Below are 18,765 nucleotides of genomic sequence, written 5' to 3'. Positions count from 1 at the left end.
GACTAAAATGAGATAATATCTGAGAAAGTGCTATAAAAACAGATGTTATCAAAAAAGTGCTTTATATATGTCAAACTATCCTAGGAAACTATTCTAAGAATTTTTTTCTCAGTAAAAATTGTACTATTGCTGATTATTTTGGGGTCTGAGGATCTTAAGGTACAATAGAATGCAATCATAGGTCCTGACCAGAAGGTGGCAGGAGAAAGACTTAGAGCTTCTTGAGGATTCCATATTTATAGTTCTGAATGATAAGTTTATTTTACTTATACTTTATATATAATTAGACTCCCAAATAAACTCTTCCTATCCTTAGCTGCATGTGGCTCTACACATTTATTTATCCACTGACCGTATCAATTCATCTGTAATATAGAAAATGGAAAAAAAGAAAGGGAGTAAATAATACAACAGCTACTACTATATAGTGAATATCTCTGTGTGCTAGAAACCGCATTCAGGATTTCTACACAATATTCCATTTAACATCAATACAATCCCATGAGGTAGGTATTATTATTCCTCATTTTAAAGACAAGGAAATTGAGATTCAAGCTTTTGCAAGTGAAAATAAATAGTGCCAGAGTTGCAGCTGCCATGAAAGCTCAGTGACATTTGCTTATTTACAAAAATTAGGTATAACCTAAAGCAAGAATGCAAAAAACAATGAATTCTGAGCACAGGGACCTTGAGTCAGCTCTCCTGAAAGCCTACACATTGTTGGTAAAGTGAAGTTTTAGGGAAGCAAAACTGTGGAGTATGAAACCAGATCCAACCTGAGAACAGATGCTTCTGAGTAAGCAACGAGAATTTCTAAATAGCTAAAAGACAGAAAACATTTCTAAGTAGACAGTTTGGAATGGTTCAAAAGAAAATGTGTAGCTTGAGTGACCACCCCAAAATATTGTCCCACCTAGGCAGCTGAAGAACAACAACTTAGCCTTGACAACAAAGCAAGATCCCGACCTTACAGAAAAAAAAAAAAAAAAAAAACTAATTGGCCAGGTGTGTTGGTGCATGCCTATAGTCCCAGCTACCTGGGAGGCTGAGGCAAGAGGATCACTTGAACCTAGGGAGTTTGAGGCTACAGTGCCCTATGATGGCACCACTCCACTGAAGTATGGGTGACAAGAGCAACACCCTGTGTCAAAAAAAGAAAAAACAAAGAACAACAACTTACTTTTCTACTTTTGAGGAGACTGGGAGTCACAGAGTCCCTGCCACAAGGTGGAGAGGTAACAGATTTGATTGGAAGCAGTAAGTTATAAATGGTACTGTGTCCTGTAGCCCTCTAACCAACACATGACTGTACAGCTGGCCTCTCTGTTACTAAAGTTTCCCCATGTGCTAAAGGTCGTACAAGAAGAGGGTTGCAAAATGAAGAGAATAGATTAATTATTATAGTTAATTCTATTTCTTGGAAAATCAACCACTGGTGAGACACCAAAACCCAGAGAAACTGAGGAAGTGATTATATTTGCGTATGCATAGAAATACACATGCATGTTTGCAGATAAATAGAATTTTGTCTAATATGGTATGTACTAAATTGTTAACAATAACTTCTGGAGAGTGGAACTTAGTGTCAGAAGGAACATCTATCTTGTTTTTAACACTATACAACAAACATGTTTTATTATTTTAATATTTTTAAAGTGGTTATTGAAGAGACCAATGACTAGTTTGTGCAAAATAAAAAGAAGCCAGGAAGATTCTATAATATTAATAGATCAGATTTGAGGTGACACAAGCCTCAAACAGAATTAATTCATCCGTGATGACTGATGAAGAAACTTCCCTATGGAAAGAAAATACGGATTCCATTCAAAGCACTTTATTTTGATTATTTAGAATATTAAAATATACATATCCTCTAGCTGTCTTATAATTCTTATTGATTACTCTGCTTATGAGAATATTTTCTCCTTCTATGGTACAATATTAACAATAATACTTAGGAACCAGGCTGCTGTTTATAGATAGATAGATAGATAGATAGATAGATAGATAGATAGATAGATAAGACAGATGTGTGTGTGTATATAGAAAGTTACATAGTTACATATAGTGTGTGTGTGTACATATATTCCTTTAATCCTGTCATCAGCTCTAGAAAGTATAAGTTATCATGGCCAGTTTATAGCTGAGGCACAAAAAGGTTAAATGAGTAGCCCAAATCAAAAAAGAATATAGCCAGGATTCAAGTCCAAAGAGCCCCAGCCCAAAGCTTGTACTCTTAGCCACTCTTATATATATTTGTTGAGAAAAATAAATGTATTAAAAAGGACACCAACCATAGCCACAAAGTTGGGGACTTGAATTTTTTCCAGTGTTTCCCTGAGTTGATCAACCTCTGCTCGATATTCATCAAGCTGACATTCTAATTTTTCTCTGCGTAGTCGCTCATACTCCAGCTGGCCCTGCAGTTCTTTGATGGTCCTATCAAAAACAAAAATTTTTAAAAATCAATCACCAATGTCAACTAACTATTTTTAATAGTGGAAAGCATTCATGCATTGTATTTAAGGCAAATAAAACAAAGAAATCATTTATTCAACAAATATGTATTAAGGTTCTACTACGAACGAGCACTGACCTAGGTACTGGGGATACAGTGGTGAACGAAAGGCCCAAAATCTGCCTTCCTGGACCTTACTACTGCATAGTAGAGATATGCAGACAATAAGGAAAATAAATAAGTAAAATATATGGTATGTTGGAACGTAGTAAGTGCTAAAGGAGAAAACAAAAATAAAGCAGGAAAGAGTAGTATAAAATGTTGTGGAAGAGGGGCTTAACATTTCATACAGTGGCTAGGGAAGGCTTTACTGATAAGGGGGCTTCTAAGCCAAGCCCTGAAGAAAATAAGAGAGATAACCTTGTAGACATTAGAGGAAAAGCATTCCAGACAAAAGGAATAAGTGCAAAGGCCCTAAAGTAGAAGTATGCCTGAAGAAGTACAAGAAAAACAGAGGCCAATGCAATAGAATTGTTTAAAGAATAAAAGGGAGGCCAGGCATGGTGGCTCATGCCTGTAACCCCAGCACTTTGGGAGGCTGAGGCAGGTGGATCATTTGAGGCCAGCCTGGCCAACACGGTGTAACCCTATCTCTACTAAAAATACGAAAAAAAAAAAAAAAAAAGGTCAAGTGTGGTGGCACACACCTGAAATCCCAGCTACTTGGGAAGCTGATGCATGAGAATCACTTGAACCCAGGAGGCGTGGATGCAGTGAGCTGAGATCATGCCGCTACCCTCTAGCGTGGATGACAGAGCAAGACTCTGTCTCAAAAAAAAAAGAGAGAGAGAGAGGCCAGGCACAGTGGTTCACACCTGTAATCCTAGCACTTTGGGAGGCCAAGGCAGAAGAATTGCTTGAGCCCAGGAGTTCAAGACCAGCCTGGGCAACATAGTGAGACCCCCATCTCTACCCCCAAAAACATTTTTTTTTAAATTATCTGCATGGTGATGCACACCTGTAGTCCCAACTACTTGGGAAACTGAGGTGGGGGGATCCCTTGAGCCCAAGAGGTCAAGGCTGCAGTGAGCTGTGATCATACCACTGCACTCCAGCCTGGGTGACAGAGTGAGACCCTTTCTAAAAAAAGAAAAAGGAGAGGGACAGTAGTGTGAGTCAGAGACATAAAAGAGAACCAGAGTAAATAAGACCTTTTAAATCATAGTAAAGACTTTGGCTTTTACGCTGAAGGAAATGGGAAGCCATTGGAGGGTCCGAGCAGAAAAATGGCACAATCTGACCTGTAATGATTGCTCTGGATACTGTTTTAATATGATTACAATAGATATGATTACCCTGTTTTAATATGATTACTCTGGATACTGTGTTGAGAATAGACTACAGGGTAGGGGAGTGGGGGATATGAAGGCAGGGACAGGAAGTAGGAGACCTATCAGGAGGATGTCGCAATAATCCAGACAAGAGGAGATGTAATTTGAACCAGGATTTTTCTACCTTATGGCTGGATGGTGAGGGGAAACAGAATTCCCAAGGCATGTTAGGTTGGGTCCCGGAAGGGTAATCTAAGAATATACAGTAGTAGCTCTGGTACAGAAGTGAGTAAGGTTAAGATTGGGGATAGAGAGGAAGAATGTCAATTGTGGAAGTCTAGAAGTTCGGCAAATAAGAAGGGAATATCATCCCCAGGAAAGAGTAACACAAATATGTTTTATTGTATTGAGAGATTGGTCTAACTGATGGACAACAACAAAAATCAAAAGATATCCCTCAAGCCAATACTTGTCCAGTTTTTCTTTACAACTATATCTAAGATCAGGAGTTTGTACCCAAAGAATAAATGTCTTAAGATGCACTTAACACAGCGAGGTGTGGTGGCTCATGCCGGTAATCCCAACACTTTGGGAGGCCGAGGCGGGTGAATCACTTGAGGCCAGAAATTTGACCAGCCTGGCCAACATGATGAAACTGTATCTCTACTAAAAATGAAAAAAAAAAAAAAAAGTCAGTGTGGTGGCTCACGCCTGTAATTCCAGCACTTTGGGAGGCTGAGGTGGGCAGATCACCTAAGGTCATGAGTTCAAAACCAGCCTGGCCAACATGGGGAAACCCCTTCCCTACAAAAATACAGAAATTAGCTGGGCATGATGGCATGATGGCAGGTGCCTGTAATCCCAGCTACTTGGGAGGCTGAAGCGGGAGAACTGCTTGAACCCAGGAGGTGGAGATGGTGAGCTGAGATCACACCATTGTACTCCAGCCTGGGAGACAGAGCGAGACTCAGTCTCAAAAAAAAGAAAAACAAAAACAAAACAAAACAAAAAAAAAGATGCACTTAACACAAAGTGGAGAACAAATGCTAGAGAAGAATTAAAACTCACTCAGGGTGGAATTTAGAAGAAACACTGCCATCTCAGCTGATATGAAAATGCATTCTGGCACAAACATAAAGCAATTTTTTTAAAAAACTCTGTTCAAAAATCACTTACATTAATAATATTTCACACTGAGAGACTAATCCATAACTATTCGACTAAAAGTTCCATTAAAGACTATTAAAATTATAATGATCTTAAACAGGGTTAGAATCATAGACTTAGGCTCAAATCCTGGCTCTACCCCTCTGTGACTTTACCCAAGTTACTTAACCTCTATATTAAGTCTTGGTGTCCTAATCCGTATAGCTCATGGAGTTGTGAGGATTGCCTGAGATAAAGTATGTAAGGGGCTTCTCTGGTGCATAGCATATAGTAGTGCTTAGAAGTAATACAAATAGCTATAGTGGTAGTATAGTAATCTGCTTTAGAAGAAAAGTAAAGGAAACCAAAATTTAAAGCTCATTAGCAGGAAATAATTTTTCCACCATGAAGAACTTTTCTAGACTACAAGGAATCTAAGAACTTTCAGCTAGGCTCTTAGACCAAGGCTAACACTAAAAAAAATTCTACATCTCAAAACACTTCAAACAATATAGAGGCAGTGGACAGCCACCTATACGATATGATTTGTGAGATACCAAGAAAGCCCCTGATTTAAAACAAACAAACAAAAAAAATCAGTCTGCCACAGCTTCCTAGTGTCCAAAATCAAAATCACATCAAGTAGTAGTTTCAGTTAATAGGGTAGCAGGGAAAAAAAAAACAGAAAAAAGAGTATTTTGGCCTAATGTTTTGCCTTCTGTTTAAATTCCCGAGTACCTATCCATGCAAGAATAACACATTAATCCTTACATTATTTTTTATTTTCTTTCTTTTAAACTAGAGCCAAATGTGAGCTTAACCACATTAATCCTTATCAAAGATTTAAATATTACTCTGAATACAGTTAGCAGACCTCTTTCAGAGCTAGATTCGGAAGTGGGTGGAAAAAGGGAAACAGGCAGTTCTAAGAGTGTGATGGAACAAGACACAACCAAAGGAAAGGGCAGGAAAAGCAGAGAACAAAGAAGGGAATCCATGTGTGGTTCTCTTTCTGGACCCATGTTTGATTAAATCCAAAGTTTCCTCTCCTATCTCTTTCTGTTCCCTGTCCATTCTGGAAAGCAGATAGACAAGCAGAGAGACAGTAGGATGAAAGAAGCTCACGGCATCCTCTATCCCAGCAGCTATTAACTACAGTAGTCACTCAGTATCAAAGAGGAATTGGTTCCAGGAAGCCCCAGACACCAAAATCCATGGATGCTAAGTCCCTTACATTAAAATGGTACAGTACATATGTATCTGCATATAATCTATATGCATTCTCCTGTATACTTTGAATCATCTCTAGATTACTTATTGTAGTAGTATACAATAAGTTGTTGTAGCACATTATTTAGGGAATAATAACAAGGAAAAATGTCTATAAACGTTCAGCAAAGACACAACCATACTTTTTTTTTTTCCTGATTATTGTCTCTCCAAGTTTGGTTGCATCCACGATGTGGAGCCCACAGATACAGAGAGCCAACTGCAATTAGAGAGGTACCCATCATCCAGAGAGCCAATTTAGGGTGCAGGAAATGAAAGGTAGAGACAACCATGCACTTGCTCACTGCCTCTAGATGCAAGAGCATTCTCTGATGGGTACTATAATCAGTGAACATAAGACCTAGTCTCAGATTTATGAATGGGCAGTGTAGCCTGATGGAGATGTTCAGAGACTACATTAGAATGTCAGTTTTGCAAGATGAAGAGAGTTCTGGAGATTGGTTGCACAACGATGGGAACGTACTTAACACTACTGAATGGTATACTTAAAAATGGTTAAGACGGTAAATTTTATGTGTATTTAATCACAATTATTTAAAAATCTTAACTCCTTTGCCATCTGGGGGCTTAGGAGAAAAGCAGGATGGAACCTAACACCCTTTGGCAAGATGAAAGAAAAAGTTGCTGATGAACAAACCCTCACATGGCATTTAAAGAAGTATTTAAAAACAAATCATTAAAGTTTTGAGGACATTACTTTTCAGACTCGAGCTGTTCTTTCTTCTGCTTTAAATCTTCTTCTGTTATGCCTCCCAAGTGTTTGTAGTTGCTCTCGGCAATTTCCAGGAGGTGTCTCAATTCTACAATTTTCTTGTAAGCTCTCACTGCAAAACAGAGTTGAATAGGAACCTAGTTAGACATATAACAGCTCATGTGTCCACTGGGTGCTGGTCTTCTTGAGCATATTCTTCCTCTAGACTAGTGTCTGTATGATTTGGAGAGGGGGTGGAGGAAGGTTGGTATATACAAAGAAGGATAAATATCAATAACAGAATACTAAAATGAGCATGCAATGAAATACCTAAATGGAGGATTCTTTCCCTGCTACTGGAGCATGTATCAGGTTGTTATGACTATTAATGCTACGAACAAGAAGGTTTTAAAAGACTAGCAGTATTGGCCAGGCACGGTGGCTCAGGCCTGTAATCCCACCACTTGGGGAGGCCGAGGCGGGTGGATCACCTGAGGTCAGGAGTTCAAGACCAGCCTGGCCAACGTGGTGAAATCCCGTCTCTACAAATAATAAAAAAAGTAGCCAGTGTGGTGGTGCATGCCTGTAATCCCAGCTACTCACGAGGCTAAGGCAGGAAAATCACTTGAACCCAGGAGGCGGAGGCTGCAGTGAGCCGAGACCATGCCACTGCACTCCAGCCTGAACAACAGAGCAAGACTCCATCTCAAAAAAAAAAAAAAAAAAAAAAAAAAAAGACTAGCAGTGTTTTAGGACTAATGGTGGATTACAGGACCACATGCAATCTACTATGTAACAGAAAATTAGAAAAACTGAAATAAGTACCAGCCACAAATTTTGTGACTGGTCACTTGTAGCACCTATGCAAGAGAATAGTAAGAGAAGGAAGTATATTGAGAGATACTCTGAACTATTCTCCAACTATCAGAACCATAACATCTCCGTCTTTTATGGCAGTGGTTCTCTATCTGGGGTGATTTTCTTCCTCAAGGGTCATTTGGCAACCTCTGAATAAGTTTTGCTTGTCACAGCTTGGGAGTGGGAACAGGGAGGTGCTGCTGGCATCTAGTAGGCGAAGGCTCAGGATGCTACTAAACATCTCACAGTGCACAGAAAAACCTGCCTCAACAAAATAATTATCTGGCCCAAATTGTCAAGAGTATAGAAGTTGAGAAACTCTGCTTTACAGGACCAGCTTAGCAAATCACAGCCTCTTCTTCCTAACACCAATGATTTATCTACCAACAGGTTAGAGCTGCAGGTTCTAAACTGCATACACCTGAACCAAATGGGATGCTTTTTAAAAATGTATGTGCTTGAGCCCCATTCCAGACCTACAAATTCAAGAATATGTACTTAATAAAAGCTTCTCGGTCAGGAGCAGTGGCTCACGCCTGTAATCCCAGCACTTTGGGAGGCGGATCACTTGAGGTTGGGAGTTCAAGACCAGTCTGGCCAACATGGTGAAACCCCATCTCTACTAAGAATACAAAAATTAGCTGGATGTGGTGGCACATGCCTGTAATCCCAGCTACTCGGGAGGCTGAGGCAGAAGAATCACTTGAGCCCGGGAGATGAAGGTTGCAGTGAGCCGAGGTCATGCTACTGCACTCCAGCCTGGGCAACAGAGTGAGACTTTGTCTCAAAAAAAAAAAAAAAAAAAAAAGGCAACCAGGTGCGGTGGCTCACCCCTGTAATCCTAGCACTTTGGGAGGCCAACGCGGGCAGATCACGAGGTCAGGAGATCGAGACCATCCTGGCTAACACGGTGAAACCCTGTCTCTACTAAAAATACAAAACAAAATTAGCCGGGCGTGGTGGCAGGTGCCTGTAGTCCCAGCCACTCGGGAGGCTGAGGCAGAAGAATGGCATGAACCCGGGAGGCGGAGCTTGCAGTGAGCCGAGATGGCGCCACTGCACTCAAGCCTGGGTGACAGACCGAGGCTCTGTCTCAACAACAACAAAAAAAGGCTCCTCAGACAATTCTAAAGGGCAGACGGGTTTGGGAACCACCATAACCACTAGTAAGAAGGTAGAGGGGATTAAGATAAAAAATGTCAGCAAAGAGTGAAAGAGCAGTATTTAGCTTATATAATAATTTCTTTATTATTTGAAAGTCTGTGTTTCGTAAAGCCTGTTCTATGGGGTCCTCAGAGGCAAGAACTAAGATTAATTGGAATTAGCTCCAGGAAGAAAGATTTCAATTCAACAAAAGAGGAAATTTCCAATGAAAACAATAAAAATCATGTATTTATGCAGTGTCTGTGTTGTCGAGATACTACACTAAGTACCTTATACATTTTAATCCTCACAGAGAAGAAATGCTTCTCAAAAGAAGATATACACACAGCCAACAAGCATATGAAAAAATGCTCAACATCAGTAATCGTTAGAGAAATGCAAATCAACACCACAGTGAAATGCCATCTCACATCAGTTAGAATGGCTATTATTAAAAAGTCAAAAAACAATAGATGCTGGGGAGGTTGTGGAGAAAAGAGAACATTTATACACTGCTGTTAGGAGTGTACGTTAGTTCAACCATTGTGGAAAGCGGTTTGGCAATTTCTCAAAGAACTCAAAACAAGATTAACACATGACCCAGCAACCCCACTATTGGTATGTACCCAAAGAAATATATATCATAGTATATTCATACTATATTCACACTATATTCATACTAGAAAGACACATGCATACATATGTTCATCGCAGCACTATTCACATAGCAAAAACATAGCATCAACCTAAATGTCCATCAACAGAAGACTAGATAAAGAAAATGTGGTGTGGCCGGGCACGGTGGCTCATGCCTGTAATCCCAGCACTTTGGGAGGCCAAGATGGGCAGATCACAAGGTCAGGAGTTCAAGACCAGCCTGACCAACATGGTGAAACCCCCATCTCTACTAAAAATTCAAACATTAGCTGGCCATGGTGGCAAACACCTGTAGTCCCAGCTACTCGGTAGGCTGAGGCAGGAGAACCATTCGAACCCGGGAGGTGGAGGTTGCAGTGGGCCAAGATCGCACCACTGTACTCCAGCCTGGAGACAGAGTGAGACTCTGTCTAAAAAAACAAAACAAAACAAACAAGAAAAAACATTCACCGAATTCCCCAGGCCAGAAATCTGTCATCCTTGATTACCCTCTTTTTCTAACACCTCATAGCCACATCTATCAGCAAATCCTATCATCTTTCTCTTCTAAATACACCCAAATCTCACCACTTCTCATTATCCCCATCATCTCCACTCCAGTTCAAGCCATAAACAACTCTCTCCTGAACTATAGCCACAGCCCCCTAACTGATTTCCCTGCTTCCACTCTTGCCCTATGAAGGAAAATGGGCTTTCCACAACACCAGAAATCTGGAGGCAAGAACAGTCCAGGCCAACAAGATCTTGGCTTGGCTTTCACTCTATCTTCCCAACAAGGTATGATCTTACTGATGCTGATTTTTTTCAAGAACCAGGATATATATATAAATATTGCCTTAAAGGGAATACATAGAATGTTAATGTAAGCTCTTCTTAAACAGTGATGAAAGCCTCTAGTATAAAAAGGCGAAAGCAAAACAAGAATGGAGATGTCCCATATCACTGGTAGTTACAGGCCTATATCAGGAACTCTAGGAGCCCAAGAAATCTGTGCAGATATTCTACATCTGCTCTTGTACAATTCTAATTTAGTATCCTTGGCATCAGGATATAATTATATCAGGAACTTCATTCAACCTTATATAGTTAGGTGGAGTATGTTCTTTTCCCACCTAATTCATACCCCATATGAAATGCTATGCTCTTGTCCACCTCCTAGTCTATCACCCACTCAACAGGTAGAGTGACATTGTTTTTAAATGTGAATCAGATCACATCATTCCCCACCCTGAATCCCAACAATAGCCTTCTATTTAAAATAAAATTTATATGCTGAGATTTTGTAGTGAAAAAAGAGGAAAAATGAACAAATAAAAATCTAAGACTAAAATCCTTATTAGGCCCTAAATAATCTGACTGGGTCCCTGCTTACCTTTCAAACCTGTCACCACTTTCTTAGGGATTCTACTCAAGCCACACTAACCATTCTCAATGCTACATAATGGCCTTTACATGCACTGCTCCCTCTGCTGGCATGTTCTTCCAAGATCTTAATATGACTCATTCTCATCACTCAGGTCTCTGCTCAAACATCACCACCTCAGAGAGGCCTAATGACTTTCTTATCTATAGCAGCACTCTACTCTATTTTCTTTATATATCTATTTTCTTATCAATTATTTATCACCCTCCCCCTGACTACCACCATTCAAATGAAGTTCCTTTGTATTGTTCGCCATTATTTCAATACCTACAACAGTGTCTGGCACATAGTAGACAATAAATATTTGTTGCTATTATTATCTATAACAATCATTTGCCAACTAACCATGGAAATCCTTGAGATGTCTCTTTCCCTGTTTCCTTGATCCACTAAAGAAAATGCTTGAGTATTTTCTTATATAACTTTCTACCCCCTGAGGGACAGAGGTTATGTCTTACACTTTTTATATGTTCAACAACCCTAGTACAAAAACTTATATTAGTTCTGGTTCCTGCAAAAATATCAAATTATTTTACTTGTAGGCAGTATTTGTCTTTAGAATAGTTTCCAAACTTGTGGTAAAAAGTGGCTATGTTATTTCTGAAAGGATAAATCACAACAGAGGCAGCATACTTACTTCTGGCATCTGTTTTATCCAAGTCACTCAGACATAAATCATCCTTGGCATCAGTGCTTCCCTCAACACCATGTCTTATAAAATATTTCACATCATTTTCATCAATTTCATTTTCATCATCTATATCATATTTCTGTAGCTCCTCTAACAGCTTCACTGCTGCCAAATGGGCAAACCTGTAGAAAAGAATCAATAACTAACCAGATCCACAATCTTCCTGAAACTGAAACTGCAGCTTGCACTTAACTTAGGGAATTACACTCTGTACACTCTGCCATCAATCCACTCACCAGCCAAGGAGCCAAAATCTGAAGGTCAGTGACAATTTGACATATATTCAACTATATGAGAAACTTAGTTACTTGACACTAAGGACAATTATTCATATTAAACACTGATTCCATAATTTTTACTGGCAAAAATACACTGGGAATGGAGATCCAATATCAAAGGAATATGTGGTATGCTCTCAAGCAGAGCTGCTCAACTGAATAGAAGACCCAGAACCACCCTCCTTGATTACCTACAGTTATTGCCTTTTCTTGGCCTAATTTAGATTATAGAATTCATTTTTATTTCAGTTTTAGGGCTATTAATATAGCTCTAGCCCCCTCTATCTTCACCCTTCCTCAAGCCAAAGCATTTGGTACGACTTTGAAATTTAATGAAAAAATAATGACCTTTCCATTCATGTTTTCTAATTCTCCTTAATCTTTCCTGCATCTCTATGAAGGTTCCAGTAAGGTACTCTTGGTTTTGGAGTTGTTGTTGTGATTGTATGTAACCTGCATATTTTTCCACAATTTTTCTAACTGGAATTTTTAATATATTTTCTTACAACTTCAAGAATTACTAAACATAAAAACCTTAAATCCTGTTTTCTTATATTTACATAACCAAACACGCACATTACCTCCTACCAGGTACTGCATATCATTAAAGACATAGTAATAAACATATGCAGGAAGTTGTAAGGTTTATAGAATTCATTATCTCTACTACTAGGTTGTAATTTCACAACTGTCATTTACTGAGTGCTTACTTTACGCTAGATTCAAAGTTATCTCTAAAATAACACTACACCCATACCAAGCATTTTGGTGCATGAGAAAAAAATGCGGGCCCAGAAATTATGGAAAACTTCAGATACACCTATAGTATTCAATCACCTATTTGATGTTGATACAAAAATATACAAATAGATCAATGGATAAAATAGTTCAGAATTAAGCCCACACATACATCGAGAACTGATTTTGACAAAGGCAGTGTAGAAATGATAGTCTTTTAAACAAATAGTCTAGAACTGGATATCCATATGCAAAAAAAGAACTCAGACTCATACTTCGTATCATATACAAAAATTAACTCAAAATGATCACAGACCCCAATATAAAAGCTAACACTATATAACTTCTAAAATAAAACATAAAAGAAAAATTTTATGACTTTGTGTTAATCAGACTTCTTTAGATATGACACCAAAATCATAATCCATAAAAGGATAAATTAGTGAGAAATTTTGCTCTTCAAAGACATTAAGAGAATGAAAAAACAAGATACAACTGGTAAAAAAGGGAAATCTTTGCAAAGTATATATCTGAGAAAGAACTAGTATCCTGAATATACAAAGAACCTTTAAAACTCAACATCAAGAAAACAATTCAATTTTTTAAAGTGGGCAAAAGATCTGAATAATCACTTCATCGAAGAAAATATACAGATGGCAAGTATGTATATTTAAAAGATGCTCAAAATCATTTTTCATTAGAAAATGCAAATTAAAACCACAATGAGCTACCACTACATACCTATTTCATTACTGGAATTAAAAAAAGACCCTAACAATACCAAATGACGGTGAGAATGTGGAACAACAGAAATTGACATCCACTGGTGACAGAAATGCAATTTTTTTTTTTTTTTTTTTTTTTTTTTTTTTTGAGATGGAATCTCGCTCTGTCACCCAGGCTGGAGTGCAGTGGCGTGATCTCGGCTCACTGCAAGCTCCGCCTCCCGCATTCACGCCATTCTCCTGCCTCAGCCTCCCGAGTAGCTAGGACTACAGGCGTCCGCCACCACGCCCAGCTAATTTTTTGTATTTTTAGTAGAGATGGGGTTTCGCCATGTTAGCCAGGATGGTCTCGATCTCCTGACCTCAAGATCCACCCACCTCAGCTGCCCAAAGTGCTGACAGTACAGGCGTGAGCCATCGCGCCAGGCCAGTTTTTTTTTTTTTTTTTTGAGGGTCTAGCTCTGTGGACCAGGTTGGAGTGCAGTGGTGCAATCTAGGCTCACCGCAACCTCCTCCTCCTGGCTTCAAGCAATTCTCCTGCCTTAGCCTCCCAAATAATAGCTGGGGCTGCAGGTGCATGCCGCCACACCCGGCTAATTTTTTTTATTTTATGTTATGTTATTTTTATTTTATTTTATTTTATTTTATTTTAATTTTATCTTATCTTATCTTATCTTATTTTATTTTATTTTATTTATTGAGACGGGGTTTCGCTCTTGCTGCCCAGGCTGGAGTACAATGGTGCAATCTCGGCTCATGGCAACCTCCACCTCCTGGGTTCAAGCAATTCTCCTGCCTCAGCCTCCCGAGTAGCTGGGATTACACGCATGCACCACCATGCTTGGCTAATTTTGTATTTTTAGTAGAGACGGAGTTTCTCCATGTTGGTCAGGCTGACCTCGAACTCCCGACCTCAGGTGATCTGCCCGCCTCAGCCTCCCAAAGTGCTGGGATTACAGGCGTGAGCCACCATGCCCAGCCTGAATTTTTCTTTTTTAGTAGAGACGGGGTTTCACCATGTTGGCCAGACAGGTCTCAAACTCCTCACCTCAAGTGATCCACTGCCTTGGCCCCCCACAGTGCTGGGATTTCAGGCATGAGCCACCGCGCCCAGCCCCTAGAAACGCAAACCTGTATGGCCACTTTGGAAGGCACTTTGGCAGTTTGTTATAAAATTAAACATACACTTGGCATATGGCCCAATAATCCTATTCATAGATTTACCAAATAATTAAAAACATGTTAACACAAAAACCTGTATGGGAATGTTTACAGCAGCTTTATTCATAACCACTAAAAAATGATACAATCAAAATGCCCTTCAACCTGTGAGTGGATAATCGAATTATGGAATGCTATGGCATTCTACTCAGCTGTTAGAAGGAAATGAACTACAATCAAGATGTCCTTCAACCTGTGAGTGGATAATTGAACTATGGAATACTATGGAATTCTACTCATCTGTAAGAAGGAAATGAACTGCTAATACACATAGATGAATCTCAAAATAATTATGTTGAGTGAAGGAAGCCAGACATAAATATATATTGTATGATTCCATTTATATAAAACTCTAGAAAATGCAAACTAATCTACAGTGACAGGAAGCAGATCAGTGGGAGCAGTCAAAGGGAGAGAGATTATAAAGTGGCAGGAGACTTTGAGGGTGATGAATATGTTCACTATCTTAATTGTGGTAATGGTTTCACAGGATATGCATATATCAAAACTCATCAGTTGTACTATACAAATATATGCATTTTATTGTATGTCATTTATACCTTAATAAAGTCATTTTAAACCAATAAAATAGACTTGAGTTGATAATGATCCCAGGTACATGGTACAACAAAACCACACTCCAAGGCATCAAAGAAATTTCATAAACAAAATTGTAGGGAACATGAGCTCACAAACAAAAGTTGCATGGCAACTTAGCAAATGATTGGACCAGACCATACTGTCAAGCCTCATCTGCCATTGTTAGCCCATACTCCTAGTTTAGATTCCAGCCTTCTACTCCACATGCAGTTCTTCAAACATACAAGGTGTTATCTTACAACTCCTCCTTAGGTTTACACTTATGCTTACAAGTATCAACATAAGTGTATCTTCCTCAAAAAAAAAAAGTTTTTTTCTTTGACCTCTATCTAAATTCTGTCCCCATGCAGTTTCCTTCATAACTTTTACCATCCTCTGTATTAAGGTTTCTCCCTTACAACTTTCAAACAGAAAGACTTTTTTCTATGTTCTTAGTGTACCTTACACATACCATGTAATACAGTATAATGATTAGAATTAATAAGAATTTTATTTGCATATTTATCTCTCCACAATACTGTAAGCTCCTTGAGGGCAGTGACTGTGTCTTCTCTCCTTTGTATTTCTACCACTAATCACAGAACTTGGAACATGGTAAATATATGGGAAGCTGAATGAAAAAACAACCAAATGAACAAACAGATGGACTAAATATTTCTTGAGAACCTAACTTGAATGAGCTGGCTATGTTTAATAATACGTGCTATATTTAATTCAGATGTAAACTGCAAAACATGTTTCAAAATCCATGTCATTTATTTTTCTATTATTAATGCTATTTATTTTTATCACATAGCATTTCTTAACAGGGAATGCTACAGGCATTTGGATGGGACAAATACTGCATTACTGTTCTGAGCACTGCAGAATATTTAGCATTCCTAGACCTGACCTCCAGTTGGTGAGGGTCTCCTGACCTCCAGTTGGGGGTCTCCTTCCCCAACATTTCCAAAGACCCCTCCCATGAGAAAAGGGGAAAATATTACCTCCCAGTTGAGAATTACTGCTTTAAAGAGAAAAGCTGATATAATGATGGCTGTAAATTCAGCTTGAAAATTGTCATTCCATCTATATTTGATTGAGTCCTCTAAAATTCCATCAAATCTTCAGAGATTTTTGAGTCCAAGAAAGTATATGCAAAACTTTAAAAGCAAAAGAAAGGAGTAAAGAAGACAGATTTATACCTCTTTGCCACATCACTGGGTCTCTCCCCTGCTTTGTTGGTAATATTACTGTCTGCTCCCATTTTAATTAACCATTGCAAACACTCTATGTGGCCTTGTCCAGCAGCTGTTCAAAAAAAGGAAAAAGAACAGGAATTACAAAAAAAGTTGTAAGTAACAATTTTCTAAAATTTTGGATAGTACCATTATAGAGTACTTACCTAAGTATTGATCCTTGCAGTAACTGACAAAAGTACGTTGGGCAAATATTATTTTCTCTATTTCACTTACTAATTCATTAGACAAACATTTAATCAACTGTGTTCAGGCCCCATACAGATAATTTTACATACGGATATAAAAGCTGAAACTCCAAAAGTTTTTTTATGTATTTATTTAAAATCACACAGCTAGTAAAAAGTAGTTTGAAACTAGAACCCAGGCTTTTCTAATACTATCCAGCACTTATCTCCTACTATAAATAGCTTCTAACCAATCTTGTATTTCACAAGAACGTGAGCACATTCTAACCATAAGAACCTACACAGACTTCAAAAAGTCTTGTTTCAGCATATATTTATATGATAGATGTACGGTATATATGTATTCTTCTGATTCTTACAACTCACAATTTATAGGCCTGTAAAACCACACTTGATTACCTCAACTGTTTACCACCTTTGTCCAAATCTTCACCTCAAAACACATGCTGTCTTTATTTTCACCTTCACAACTCTGCTTAATGTGTCTTCCCACCTAAAGCCAATCACTCAACAATGTGCTCATTTAACCTGTAACTATTCTTCTTTATCCATCTTGAAACTCAAGGAAGCGGAAGAAAACAAACTGAATAGACTTAAAAGAAAGACTTGAGTTTAAGTCTTTTAAACAATAAGATGTGAGGACAAGGCTGTAATCTTCATATCCCCAGAACACAGCAAGTGGCTGCAACTTATAGACCCTCAATAAATGTCTAAATAGAGTTGATGAGTGAATGAATACATTTAAAAAATGAAATCTCAGCTCTGCTATTACTAGCTATATATCTAACCTCAGTCAAGCCACCTGACTTCTCTAAACATCAATTTCCTCATCTTTTACATAGATGATTATTTCATAAGCAAAGCACACTGCTGCTTTATAAAACTGCAGTAAGGATTAAATGTGATAAGAGCTTTTCACTCTGTTAAGTAGTATATAAACATCAGGTATTATTACCAAATCCCTATGAACAGTTCCTCAATAATTTGATCCTTAGCAACTTCTTCACCCTTCAATTCCTATTCCTATGACATGTATTTTAACAACCTAATTATTTTTTGCCATTAATTGCATCCTATCTTAAAAGAAATCTCTAGTTCTTTTATGGTATAATTATGTAACCCTTTAACAGTAAGGTCCAGATCTCATTTTGGCTCACAGTACAGGCACATGGTTGGTGCTGAATATGTATACATGACCTTGCAAAATGAATCAAAGAGCAAGAACTTTTGGTATTTATTTGGTGCTTTAAAAAGCAAACCCACCTCCATTACTGGCAACAGAGAGGACACAGAGCAATATCAAGGGACTAAACAACCCTATCACTCCAGTCCCACAGCCCAGCTGGCAAGTCTGTAAGAACTCTTGTTCTGTTGTCCTCTGCCTCAGAGCCATCTGCCAAATTACAGGCTGGCTTCTGCAGAGTCTGGGGCTTCTCTCTTTCCCACAGAGTCTGGGGCTTCTCTCTCTCCTACAGCCTATCTAACCCACTAACACAGAAACTTCACAATTTCTCAGACCTCTATTAATAACCCCACTTTAGACAAAAATGGCAACATATTGATCTTTTCTGTCATTAAGAGTCACAAAATCATATTTATGAGCATGGATAATGCTGAATTTTACAAGACAGAATGAATTTAGACCAACATTTCATTTTATCACATGGAAAATGTTTAAAAACAGGAGGGAGGGAGGTTAAGTAATATATCTACAATGAAATGCAATAAGAGGATTTACCTAAGATTTTTATGGAATATTGATTAGGATATGTTGACTAATTTGACCAATGTTTTATAAGGAACAAGACAAAATTATACAGGTGTTAGAAATTTTTAAGAAATGACTTGAAATAATTATGATTTAAGTGCAAGTTTAAAAAGGGGAAGTCATAGATCTAAACAATTATTAAATAACTAAGAAGAATGCCTCAATAATAAATACCACAGCTTATCTCCTAAATGCAATTAAAACTAAAGGCAGTCTGACAAAATGTGAGAAACATGAATTAAATTATAAACAGATATCAACTTTTATATGACCAATTTTAGTACAGTATAAACATACAGATGGTACCCAAGAAAAGGCTAA

General features: G+C 38.3%; 2 protein-coding genes across 10 annotated transcripts in view; one reads left to right on the top strand and one right to left on the bottom strand.

Annotated features, from left to right (window-relative positions):
- Window positions 1-18,765, bottom strand: part of ANKRD42 (ankyrin repeat domain 42) — a 203,194-nt gene that overhangs the window by 133,493 nt on the left and 50,936 nt on the right. For all 7 annotated transcript variants that reach the window (XM_073019884.1, XM_073019883.1, XM_073019880.1 and 4 more), the window contains 4 exons: window positions 16,435-16,540; window positions 11,635-11,810; window positions 6,923-7,049; window positions 2,295-2,439 (listed from right to left, as the gene is read on the bottom strand). In XM_073019884.1, the coding sequence (XP_072875985.1) occupies window positions 2,295-2,439; window positions 6,923-7,049; window positions 11,635-11,810; window positions 16,435-16,540 (554 nt within the window). The remainder of the gene's footprint in view (window positions 1-2,294; window positions 2,440-6,922; window positions 7,050-11,634; window positions 11,811-16,434; window positions 16,541-18,765) is intronic.
- Window positions 1-18,765, top strand: part of CCDC90B (coiled-coil domain containing 90B) — a 69,429-nt gene that overhangs the window by 37,476 nt on the left and 13,188 nt on the right. Inside the window, exon 8 of one of the 3 annotated variants that reach the window (XM_073019891.1) lies at window positions 9,231-11,625. The exons of 1 other annotated variant lie outside the window; for it this stretch is intronic. In XM_073019891.1, coding sequence (XP_072875992.1) covers window positions 9,231-9,439 — 209 coding nt within the window. In that variant the 3' untranslated portion in view covers window positions 9,440-11,625. Of the gene's footprint in view, window positions 1-9,230; window positions 11,626-18,765 lie in introns of those variants that run through there. One more of the 3 variants, XM_073019889.1, reaches the window with a different exon arrangement.

Source organism: Chlorocebus sabaeus, chromosome 1 (genome assembly GCF_047675955.1).
Source record: "Chlorocebus sabaeus isolate Y175 chromosome 1, mChlSab1.0.hap1, whole genome shotgun sequence".
In the NCBI taxonomy this organism is placed as follows: domain Eukaryota; kingdom Metazoa; phylum Chordata; class Mammalia; order Primates; family Cercopithecidae; genus Chlorocebus; species Chlorocebus sabaeus.
Note: the sequence above shows the minus strand (reverse complement) of the source record. Positions and strands in the feature narration are given on the sequence as shown.